A 10,750-nucleotide genomic window follows, 5' to 3' on the forward strand; every position below is an offset into this window, starting at 1 on the left:
TTTTTACTTTAAATCAAGATTTTATTATACAAGACTTAGAATTAAAACTTTGAAAAAATAAAAAAAAATTAATTTTTAACTTATTAATACAATATTTCTTCATCTTAAAAAATAAATTTTAAGTCATTTTTACCAAATATATTTTTACTTAATAAAATTAGTTTAACTCCTTTTGTCTTAAAACATTTATAAAAAAAATAACTTTAAAATTATGACTTAAAGTTAAAAGCTATAATTCAAAGTTACTAGCTTCATATTTATTTTTTTTCTTGATGAATAATTGAAAATCTATTAAACAGAAAGAAATAATAAAAAATCTGATACGAGAAAAACAAGTCAAATGAGATTGTATACGTTCCGTCCCGTTTTTTAGTGGATAAATAGTTGAAAATCTAATAAATAGACAAGCAAAATATTGTGGGGAAGAGAGTAGTTATTATCTACGTAAAAGTGCCATATTATATATTATTAGGACCGTTACGCAGGCAATTAGCTTCCTAAACATTTATCAAAGACTAATTCCTTGCTTATCAAACCAACTTCTTATCTAATTACCGTCCAGGTGGCAACTCTCCCTACCGGACGGTTTTTAGCTAATGTCCTGCCTAAAACCAAGTTTAACATTCCTGGTTTAGAGAACAGAGAGCTCTCACCGAATCCTTTGAATGACAATTACCTTACAAAAAAACAGTCAAGGATATGAATGAAGTAATGAACTAAGGTGAGTGGGGTCGTCTCACCTATAAATAGTTCTAATGGCTTTTCAATGGATTATAATAATTGACAATATACTTCCCACGATTATAATAGTTGATCAATTAATGTCTTGATTAATACAAGTTTAATAAGACCATAACAATTTGATCTAAGAGTAAAGTTATATTTATAAAACTAAATGCCGAGTAAAAGCATGTTTTAATAACTTGTGTTATAGTGTGTTTTTTTAAAATTATTTTAAGTCGTTATTTTATTATTTTCAATGCAAAATATATATATATATATATATATATAGAAATGAAATTCTTGTCTAGTTATATATGTTCACGCTCCTAACACCAACGTGATTAGTAATTGTTACTGACAGAAGAGAATAATTTAAAAGTAGAAGAGGTGAAAAAGAAATAAATTCTCTTAATGGACAAAGAAAGCTCCGTTTATACAACCTACAGCTAAAGCAATTAAAAGTTACAAAAAAATTAAAAAAAAAAAGAAAAAGATGTTGAAATAGCCAAACCACTAGCTAGAGTAGAGTTGAGTTGAGTTGAGTTGAGTGAACGACTCCTCCAGGGGCAGGGGCAGGGGCTTTAGAAGTAAATGCATAGCACGCCAATTCTGTTGGAAACAGAACCTGACGTGCCAAAACAAACTCCCCCCTTCCCTGGATCCGCTCCAGATAGAAAACTACCTCTCCCTCTCACTCTCGGATACCTTCGCCTACCAATGGGTTCTCTTGAAATAGAAGGAAAACCCCAAAACCCGAACATGAACGAAAATATTGAAGAAGACGACGGCGTGTCTCCCATTGAGGAGGTCCGTCTAACTGTTCCAACACGCGACGATCATACCCTTCCAGTATGGACCTTTCGGATGTGGTTCCTTGGAATAGCCTCATGCATTATTCTATCTTTTCTGAACACTTTCTTTTCCTACCGGACCGAACCTCTCACAATATCTATGATATCGGTACAGGTTGTGACTCTCCCTATTGGTCGCTTCATGGCCAAAACCTTGCCTACTGCCAAGTTCAGGGTTCCTGGATTTGGTGGTCGCGAGTTTTCCCTTAATCCTGGGCCTTTTAATGTTAAAGAGCATGTGCTCATTTCCATTTTTGCTAATGTGGGGAGCTCAACTGCCTATGCCGTTGGTATTATCGATATAATTATGGCTTTCTATAAAAGGAAGATATCGTTTTTGGCTAGTTGGATTCTTGTTTTAACTACTCAGGTAATTTATTTATTTATTATTTTATTTTTGTGTATGGTTGTGGCTGAGATGTGTTGTTTTTGCAATGTGAATGATATGAAGATGCTGGGGTATGGATGGGCTGGGATCATGAGGAAGTATGTAGTGGATCCAGCAGAGATGTGGTGGCCGCTTAGTCTTATGCAAGTTTCTCTCTTCAGGTAATATTATGTCCTGGTGATCATTTTTTTCTCTAGGAATTATCAAGGGTGAGATTAGGAACATGATTGCCCATGTTTGCCTTCTCTACTTTAGAGAATTCCATTATTTAAAGTGGGGGTGGCTAAATGAGCCTTTTCTATATTATTTATCATCAATCAGGACCACGACAATGGCAATGAAAAAGAAAAGGAAACTAACGAGTGCCCTGCATTCAAATCCAAGCTGACTGGAGGAAAATTGCATCCCTCTTTTCTTTTCTTTTTTTGGCTGTATAAAAAAATGTATAAGCTCGTTACAATGTACAGAGAAAAAATATTTAAGCTCATCACGATGGAGTTGTTCTCTGAACTTACAAAATTTAGCATTGTTCTGGTATCACTGTATAGCACTGCTGTTAACATTAAAGCTGAAAAAGGAGCAATTACCCATCGATACTAGTTGTTCATGCTCTGCCTCTTTAAGCTCCTCAATTTCAATTCTTGAAACAGGATTAAATCTTAGTCATTGCCTATTGCTATTACCTTACATTTTGCAGGGCTCTGCATGAGAAAGATAACAGCCGCATGTCACGAGGGAAATTCTTCTTGATCGCTCTAATCTGTAGCTTCTCATGGTATGTGTTTCCTGGATACCTTTTCCCGGCTATTGGAACCATTTCGTGGGTGTGCTGGGCATTCCCTAAGTCAGTGACAGCCCAGCAGCTTGGCTCAGGAATGAGAGGACTTGGTATTGGAGCTTTCGGGCTTGACTGGTCTGTCATAGCCTCGTTCATTGGCAGCCCACTTATCACCCCGTTCTTTGCCGCTGTCAATGTCCTTGTGGGATATGCTGCATTTATGTACGTAATATTGCCAATAGCATACTGGCGTTTTAATCTCTACAATGCGAAGACGTTTCCAATTTTCTCCTCACATTTATTTGACACTAAAGGACACGTGTATAACGTATCTGCCATAGTTGACAACAACTTTGAGCTAGATGTGGCCGCATTTCAGAGGCAAGGAAACATAAATTTGAGTGTGTTCTTTTCGCTGACGTATGGGATTGGTTTTGCTGCCATTATGTCCACCCTCACGCATGTGCTCGTGTTTAATGGAAAGTAAGTAAAGGATTTAGTGCCTTGATTAGGGTTGCCAGAATTGCAGTCATTAGATATTTACTGGGATATGATTTGATTGACTATTCCAACAGGGAAATATGGCAACAGTTTCGAGCTTCATACAAGGGAAAGATGGATGTTCACACAAGATTAATGAAGAGGTATGAGGACATTCCTGGCTGGTGGTTCCACCTGACGCTAGTGCTGTCTTTTTTACTTTCTCTCGTACTGTGCATTGTAATGAAAGACCAAGTCCAAATGCCGTGGTGGGCGCTCATCTTTGCGTCAGGCCTTGCTTTGATTTTTACGCTTCCAGTTAGTGTCATAACTGCCACAACAAATCAGGTACTCATCTTTACTCTTTTAATAAATACCCCTTTTTTCTCACTTCTCAGGATAATTGCATTATTAGGATACCAATTTTACATTTTTCCTGCATGCTTCTAAATTCAAATATGAAGGCAATTTAATTTCGTGCTGTTTACTCATTTGATAACTAACATCATTGCTGTTATTCCCCTTCTATTGCCAGACACCAGGGTTAAACATCATCACAGAGTACATTATGGGTCTAATTTACCCTGGTAGACCAATAGCCAACGTCTGCTTCAAAACCTATGGGTATATAAGCATGACTCAAGCTGTTTCCTTTCTCAGCGATTTCAAGCTAGGTCACTACATGAAGATTCCACCAAGATCTATGTTTGTAGTGCAGGTATCTCTTATGCTTGACTGTTTATAGGTTGACTTATCGTATTTTTCCAAATAGTATCTTGTCTTGACTCTTTCATGTATGCCTGTTCGCTGCTTCTATAAAGTGCATAGGTACTCTAATAAATGGAACACTGAACACTGCAGTGGCATGGTGGCTGCTGACTGGCATTGAGAACATATGCCAGGACGAGCTACTCCCTCCAAACAGTCCATGGACATGTCCTGGCGATCGAGTTTTCTATGATGCATCTGTCATTTGGGGTTTGATTGGACCTGCTCGAATCTTTGGTCGACTTGGAAACTACACAGCACTAAATTGGTTCTTCCTTGGAGGAGTGCTAGGACCTGTTCTCGTATGGGGGCTACACAGACTTTTCCCCAAGCAGAAATGGATTAAATTAATTAATCTTCCTGTACTTTTGGGATCAACAGCTGCAATGCCACCAGCTACAACAGTAAACTTCAATTGCTGGATTGTGGTTGCAATAACTTTCAACTACTTCATCTTTAAGTTCCACAAGGTTTGGTGGCAGAGGTACAACTATGTTCTTTCTGCTGCCTTGGATGCTGGTTTGGCTTTCATGGGAGTTCTTTTGTACTTCAGTCTGACAATGAAGGAGATCAGCCTAAACTGGTGGGGTGCTGCTGGCGAGCACTGTCCCCTTGCTACCTGCCCAACTGCCAAAGGTGTTATTGTTGATGGGTGTCCTGTTTATTAGTTCAGTTAAGTTGTTACTCCAAGCTGCTTCGTTTGAAAGGTCAAGAAAAAAAAAAGGACGAATAAAGTTTTTCAGGTTTGGAAGTGTTGGCCATGTTTAAGAAAATCTTGGTCATGGCTTGACAAACTTAGGAGGGTTCACCAATTGTACTTATGCTAAGGTGAACGCTTATTGAGCATGTTGACTTCTTAGATTTATTAGAGATTAGCAAATCAATTTTTTTTTTTTTTTGGTTCTTTGCTTCTATCCTCCTTGCCAGGCATTGCATAAGCTAGCTGGATAGTTGAAGATTTTGTATCAAACTGCAGCCAGGCGGACAGACGGATACATGACTCCACCTTTTCCAAGTTCCTTCTAAAATCTCAATTTAGGCCAAGCAGCCCAACGACTAATTAACGGGTCCGAGGTAGACTATGCATAGGAGAACAGTCGGGATTCCTCTCTTTCTTGGTCTTTACAGGATCGATTTGGTGAGGACAGGCCCATCCCAGAGTTCGAATTCAACTTCAGCCATTAACCTAAGCTTAGTCTGGGAAGAACATTTCCATTACCGATTTGAATATGAAAACCAGAACTGATGTCTATTTATCCCGACAGCTTACAAAAATAAATGGAAATCTCTGAACGAAATTTCCACACAAAATAAATCAATATCATCGCTTTTTTTTAGCATGAAAAGGCAATAACTTTGAATGCAGAGATGTTAAGAGTCCAAAAACTTGAAGGCATATTCGTTAATTGGCATCATCTCCGTTTCCTTCAAATATAAAAAATCTGTATCCAAACCATGTACTACGTTATATCAATGCAGACGGATACTCTAATGAAATATGAAATATGAAGGTTAGTTGTATAATGCTATTTTCTTTACTGAATAAAAAAGAGTTTAAAGCATCGTACAAGAAGAACTAGGCTTGTTCAGCATAATACCAGTACACCAACTTTCTCGGAAGAAATTCTGTCAACCAGCGCTCTGTCTTTTATCTTCTTCAAGTGATCTTGATGGAGGTGGAGCAAACCTTGAAGAGAACCCGAGATATTCACCATCCTCGATATCATCATTGTCCCAGCTACCATCGTCAAAATTTTGAGCATAGCTTAAGGGGGAGTACCTAAAACGCCCTCCAGCTGGGACTTTTGGTTTTCTATTGTTTCTCGTGAGAGTTGCTGTTAAATTGCAACCTATAGCACTTCTCTTCTGTCCTGGAGACGTTGTGGTGTTGCTGGTTATTCTTCTTTTAGTCCATGGAAACTTCAGGTACTTGAGACGACCCCAACATGACAGCGGCCCTTCTTCTTCTATATTTCTAGGAGACAAAGTTCTCTCCATCAGTGCAGCTTTTCTTCCTTCGAAACGACGATGAAATTACTATTATTCTTTTTGAACGATTGTGGGCTCTGTTCTCTTGTCTGTACGTGCCTTTCCCTCTCTCCACTTTTTTTGTAGGGATTTTGTGTGTGTGGTGGAGAAGATTTCACAAGATCATGTGAACAAGTTTCCTTTTGTTTTTAAGGGAAAAAGAGGAAGCAATAGCATAAAGAAGGGAAGGGTTGATGTTGGAGGATCAAGAAACGATCTGTCAATATGACTTGATTTCTAGTTATAAATTTCTGAGAACCTGTGCAGGAAGAAGCTATATATAGCATGGGCAAAAATTCGCAGGACGAATTAAATGAAATCTACCAGCTTATGTATTGTAGGTTATAATTGGCAGTTATTCCTGACAATTTCCCTATCTACTGCCTCTGTGCTTAAACTTGTGAACCGTAATTCTCTGAAGATTTATATTTTCAACAGGGAATCGTATCATGACATGCCTAGCAGTGCTACCTGAAGAGTATCTAGTACTGATCTGATCATATCACAGTTAATAACTTGATTAATTGAAACGAATCAAGGCTAATAATTATTAAGATGGTATTAGATATTGTGGTTTAATTATATTTAAAAAAATATTAATTTTTTTAGTATTTTTAAATCGTTTGTACTAATATTATAATGAATTTTTTAAAAATACAATAAATATATTATTTTAATATATTTTTAAATTAAAATTACTTTTAAAAAAATATCTATAATACTTCCAAATAAACTTTAACTTGTCATTAACTTTCTTTCAAACTTGGGCTCTTGGAGTTCTAGTCCACTCTCAATATTTTTTTTTTCTTCTTATTATTGCTAATCTTACTTTTTATATTTTTACCAAATTAACTTCAAGTAAATTTAGCATAGTTATAAGAAATGACTTTTTACTTTTAAGTATATTTTTTTTCATAAATGAATTATATAATGAATTAAACAATTTATTTTTTGAAGAAGAGAGTATAACTTAGGATTTTAAGAATTTAGAGTTTGTTTGGTATGATTTATAAGAAACTAATTTTAACTTTGAATTATAATTTAAAAGTTGTTTTCATAAATAACTTATGTCAAAAATAGGTTAAAATAACTTCAATTATAGAAATATATTTTGTAAAAATGGATCAAATCAACTCTCTGAGAACAAAAATAGATAATATAAGTTGGAATCCAAAAATTAAGTTTTAATCTTAACTCAATTTTCTTATAAACTTTTGATTTAAGTCTGGTCAGAAATATCTTATGACTTTTTTGTGGTAAAAAAAATGTAAAAGTTATACCAAACATTAAATTTTAATTTATTTTATAACAAACTTTTGGCTTCGAGTCAGAAGTTTTTTCTAATGATTTTTTTAATCAAAAGTTAAAAATGGTTGATGTAAGATTATTTTTTGTTTTTGGAACTCCGTTTGTGCAGGCCACGAGATTGTTCGATGGAGCAGGAATATCGGAAGCTTAAGTAAAGAAATATTCAGGATGCATTACTGAAATCACTTGCCCTAACAATTCTGCTCCTTTCAATTCTTGTTATTATCTTGCTTCTTCTTTTCTTTTTTTTTTTTTTTCTGGTGATTATCTTTTTATGTGGGATTCAGACGGCATATACAACTACAGTACACATCAGGCTCGTCCTCTTACCAGGCACCTGTCCTACTACCCACCATTGGTTCCTCTCCACTTTGTTTTTGTTTTTAAAAATCTCTTTTTCCCCTTTCCATCCTGCTGAAGGACCACTTTATTCCATATTTTATCATGATGGCTCTGGTTGTTCTTGAGCGTACCAGGGATGTCCAGGATCATAAGATGTGCGAGTAACCTTATGGAAAGATCCATTTTCGTAACAAAGAGTGCCAGAAGCTGTTTGAAGTCAAATGCACTGTTGCTGAATACTTGCAAACAGCAAGGCGATAAGAATGGGCAAAAATTCCCAACCATCTTCAATGGCCACGGAGAGCACCAACGAAAGGCAAATATCTAATTCCCCGTTGCATAATGACTTTACCTTTGCAAACAATGTCAATGGTCCGGGAAGCGTATGGTCCAAAGATTTTTCATGCTCGAATGTTTCAAAAGGAAGTAACATTACGGTTTTACAGGAGAGGCAAAAACCACAAAATCATGTCAAAAAGCAAAATGATCATGCAGCAGGAGATTTGTCGGTATAACTCTATATGAAAGCTGATGGCAGCATGATCAGTTTGAACAATCATGCAAGCCCATTGTTGAACTTCAATCGTGTACGAAGTTCAATCGTGATGCATTCATAATCACCACAATCGCAGTTTTTTCTGGAACTTTTTTTCCAGAGCTCATCACTCCTCTATCTCCAAACAAAAGGAGAGAGATGCATCTCACAAGTTAATACTATGAAAAACACCATCATATTAATAAAAGATTTCAAGTGCAAGATGAAGAAGAGAGCAAGCTCGAATAAGTATTACTTGCAGCTCAAACAAGGATAGACTGAGCATTCATCAGAATCATGGAGCACACCCAAGACCAAATGAACTGGGGGACAAGGGCTACACAGACTAACAAAACTGAACTTGAATTTGCTTATTGTGAATTGCAAATTCAAGCAAGAGATGAGCTCCTGAAAATAATTAATTGAGAAAGAGCGAGGCTCGTGAAATCAAGGTAACATTAGAGACCAGTAATCCAGTGCAACAGATGACACAAATTGCAAGCTACAGCCTGACTACCACCTGTTCTGCTGAGCTTTTCTTGACAACTCCTCTTGAGCACAGCTCGTTTAACAACTCCAAAGCCTCCTTAGCTAAACCTTCATTAGCTATGCCTTCAATGAGAATGGTGTATGAAACTTCAGTGGGTTTACATCCCTTAGATATCATATAAGCCAGGAAGTCAATTGCACGATCAGTCTGTTGAGCCTTGCAAAGTCCAAACATGATAGAGTTGTAGGTGAAAGCATTGGGTTTGACCCCAAATCCTTCCACATCATGAAAAAACTTGATTGCTTCTTCAACCTTTCCTTCTCTACTAAGCCCAGCAATAAGTGAGGAATAGGTGATGACATCAGGCTTCAAACCCTTTCCACGCATCTCATGCAGTAGTTCTACAGCTTGATCTGTTTTCCCCACCTTTGAGAGCCCATCAATCACAGTATTGTAGGTGATTAAAACAGGTGAGCACCCTTTACTACTTAGCTGATTAAGTAGCTCAACTGCAGCATCAACCTTCCCATCTTTACATAAAGCTGTGAGCATAGTATTATAGGTCACAATATCAGGATAACAGCCTCTAGACACCATTATCTCCAAATACTGAATTGCCCTGTCCATCTTCTTTTCTTTGCAAAAGCCATGGAGCAATGGATTGTAGCTCAAGGAATTTGGAGTGCATCCATGCGTTGGCATCTTCTCCAATATGTCAATTGCTCGACCTAGTAAACCCTTACGGCACAAGAAATTAATTAAGATATTGAAAGTAACAACACTTGGAGAACAACCCTTACGAACCATTTCAGTCAGTAGTTTCTCTGCATCCATCCACCTGCCTGTGCTACACATGCTACGCAAAATAATATTATGAGTAATGACATTAGGCTGGGATCCATATGATGGCATGCTGTTTAAGAACTTGATAGCTTCGTCCAATCTCCCTTCCTTGCACATCCCATTGACAAGAACATTATATGTAACCACATCCGGTTTGCATCCTCTGCTTCCCATCTCATCTAAGAGCTTCATGGCCTGTCCAACCCCACTTTCTGCACAAGTCGCCTCAATCAGTATAGTGTATGTAATCACATCTGGATAACACTCCTTTTCCAGCTGTCGATCAAGAACTTCCATTGCTTGCTTCAACTTCCCACTATCACACAAGGTACGCAAGATCGTATTATATGTAACAACATCTGGGGCAACACTCATCCGGTCCAAAACCCTTAAAGCATTATCAATCTCTCCCGCCTTGCAATACCCACTAATCAATACATTATAAGTTATAACATCTGGAACCGCTCCAGAATCCTCTATTATCTCCATGATCCGAGTCGCCTTCCTAGTCTTTCCAATCTTACAAAATCCTCGAATTAGGCTCGTGGAAGCAATTATATCCGGAATCTCCCCACGATAGACCATGTTTTCAAGAAACCTAAAACCCTCTTCTAATTCCCCATTTCTGACCAATTTACGAAGATGATTATTGCTCTCAAATTCCTCAATAGAACTCGAAGAAACATGTCCATTTCCCATATGCCCGTTTAGAGGCTTGTCGAGATTTTGCAATTTACCATTGGAACGAAAAGTTTCGACTCCCGAAACGGCAAAAACCCTACTCTTCCTTAACTTTCTAAACCCCACATGGACTTTCCTGCTTGAACCATCATTACCCCTAATTCTAGCTCCAGCAAAGCTACTTCTTCTAGTGGTGTATCTATTGAAGTACTGAAATGAGCGAAGCCCTTCATGGGTATGACTTGTAGGTACTATCAAATCCATAACCTGAACTACTAGTATAGAACAACCAATAAAACTCAAAAACTCATGCTACGAACAAAACAAGTTCGAGAACCCAGATGAAAATGAACTTTATACAGTGCTTTCAAAGGTTGAGGCGAATTTGGAATGAGACGATAAGGAGCTTACCGCGAGAGTTACAATGTTTTTGGTGAGAAGGTTTTGTGTCCGCCGCTTCTTGCTGCTTATCCAGTTTGTGTCTGCTTCCGGGTTCCGCATGCGAATATGTGTGTGAAAGATGGAAAATGTTTTT

General features: G+C 37.4%; 2 protein-coding genes across 3 annotated transcripts; one reads left to right on the plus strand and one right to left on the minus strand.

Annotated features, from left to right (window-relative positions):
- Positions 1 to 1,267: 1,267 nt before the first annotated feature.
- On the plus strand, positions 1,268 to 5,245 carry LOC7461839 (oligopeptide transporter 2). Of its 2 annotated transcripts, XR_002980215.2 has the most exons (7): positions 1,268 to 1,944; positions 2,026 to 2,123; positions 2,660 to 3,223; positions 3,316 to 3,568; positions 3,756 to 3,938; positions 4,042 to 4,816; positions 4,916 to 5,245. XR_002980215.2 is itself a non-coding variant. In XM_002301074.3 (6 exons), exons 1-6 carry the CDS (start codon positions 1,315 to 1,317, stop codon positions 4,654 to 4,656), a joined length of 2,343 nt encoding a protein of 780 aa, XP_002301110.3. In that variant the 5' UTR covers positions 1,268 to 1,314; the 3' UTR covers positions 4,657 to 4,880. The 2 variants fall into 2 exon arrangements, 1 of the variants encoding a protein (XP_002301110.3); XM_002301074.3 differs by lacking the exon at positions 4,916 to 5,245 and having other exon boundaries at positions 4,042 to 4,880.
- Positions 5,246 to 8,378: 3,133 nt separating this feature from the next.
- LOC7461840 (pentatricopeptide repeat-containing protein At1g09900) lies at positions 8,379 to 10,750 on the minus strand. The gene has a single exon (XM_052450695.1). It carries the CDS (start codon positions 10,477 to 10,479, stop codon positions 8,704 to 8,706), a length of 1,776 nt encoding a protein of 591 aa, XP_052306655.1. The 5' UTR covers positions 10,480 to 10,750; the 3' UTR covers positions 8,379 to 8,703.

This window comes from Populus trichocarpa, chromosome 2, assembly GCF_000002775.5.
Source record: "Populus trichocarpa isolate Nisqually-1 chromosome 2, P.trichocarpa_v4.1, whole genome shotgun sequence".
In the NCBI taxonomy this organism is placed as follows: Eukaryota; Viridiplantae; Streptophyta; class Magnoliopsida; order Malpighiales; family Salicaceae; genus Populus; species Populus trichocarpa.

Excerpts from the sequence above, each read along its gene's own strand:
- LOC7461840 (XM_052450695.1), bottom strand. The coding sequence starts at position 10,479 with ATGGATTTGATAGTACCTACAAGTCATACCCATGAAGGGCTTCGCTCA.
- LOC7461839 (XM_002301074.3), top strand. The coding sequence starts at position 1,315 with ATGCATAGCACGCCAATTCTGTTGGAAACAGAACCTGACGTGCCAAAA. Across the intron at positions 3,224-3,315 it reads GTGCTCGTGTTTAATGGAAA|GGAAATATGGCAACAGTTTC; the intron begins GTAAGTAAAGGA and ends CTATTCCAACAG. Across the intron at positions 3,939-4,041 it reads GATCTATGTTTGTAGTGCAG|TGCATAGGTACTCTAATAAA; the intron begins GTATCTCTTATG and ends GCTTCTATAAAG.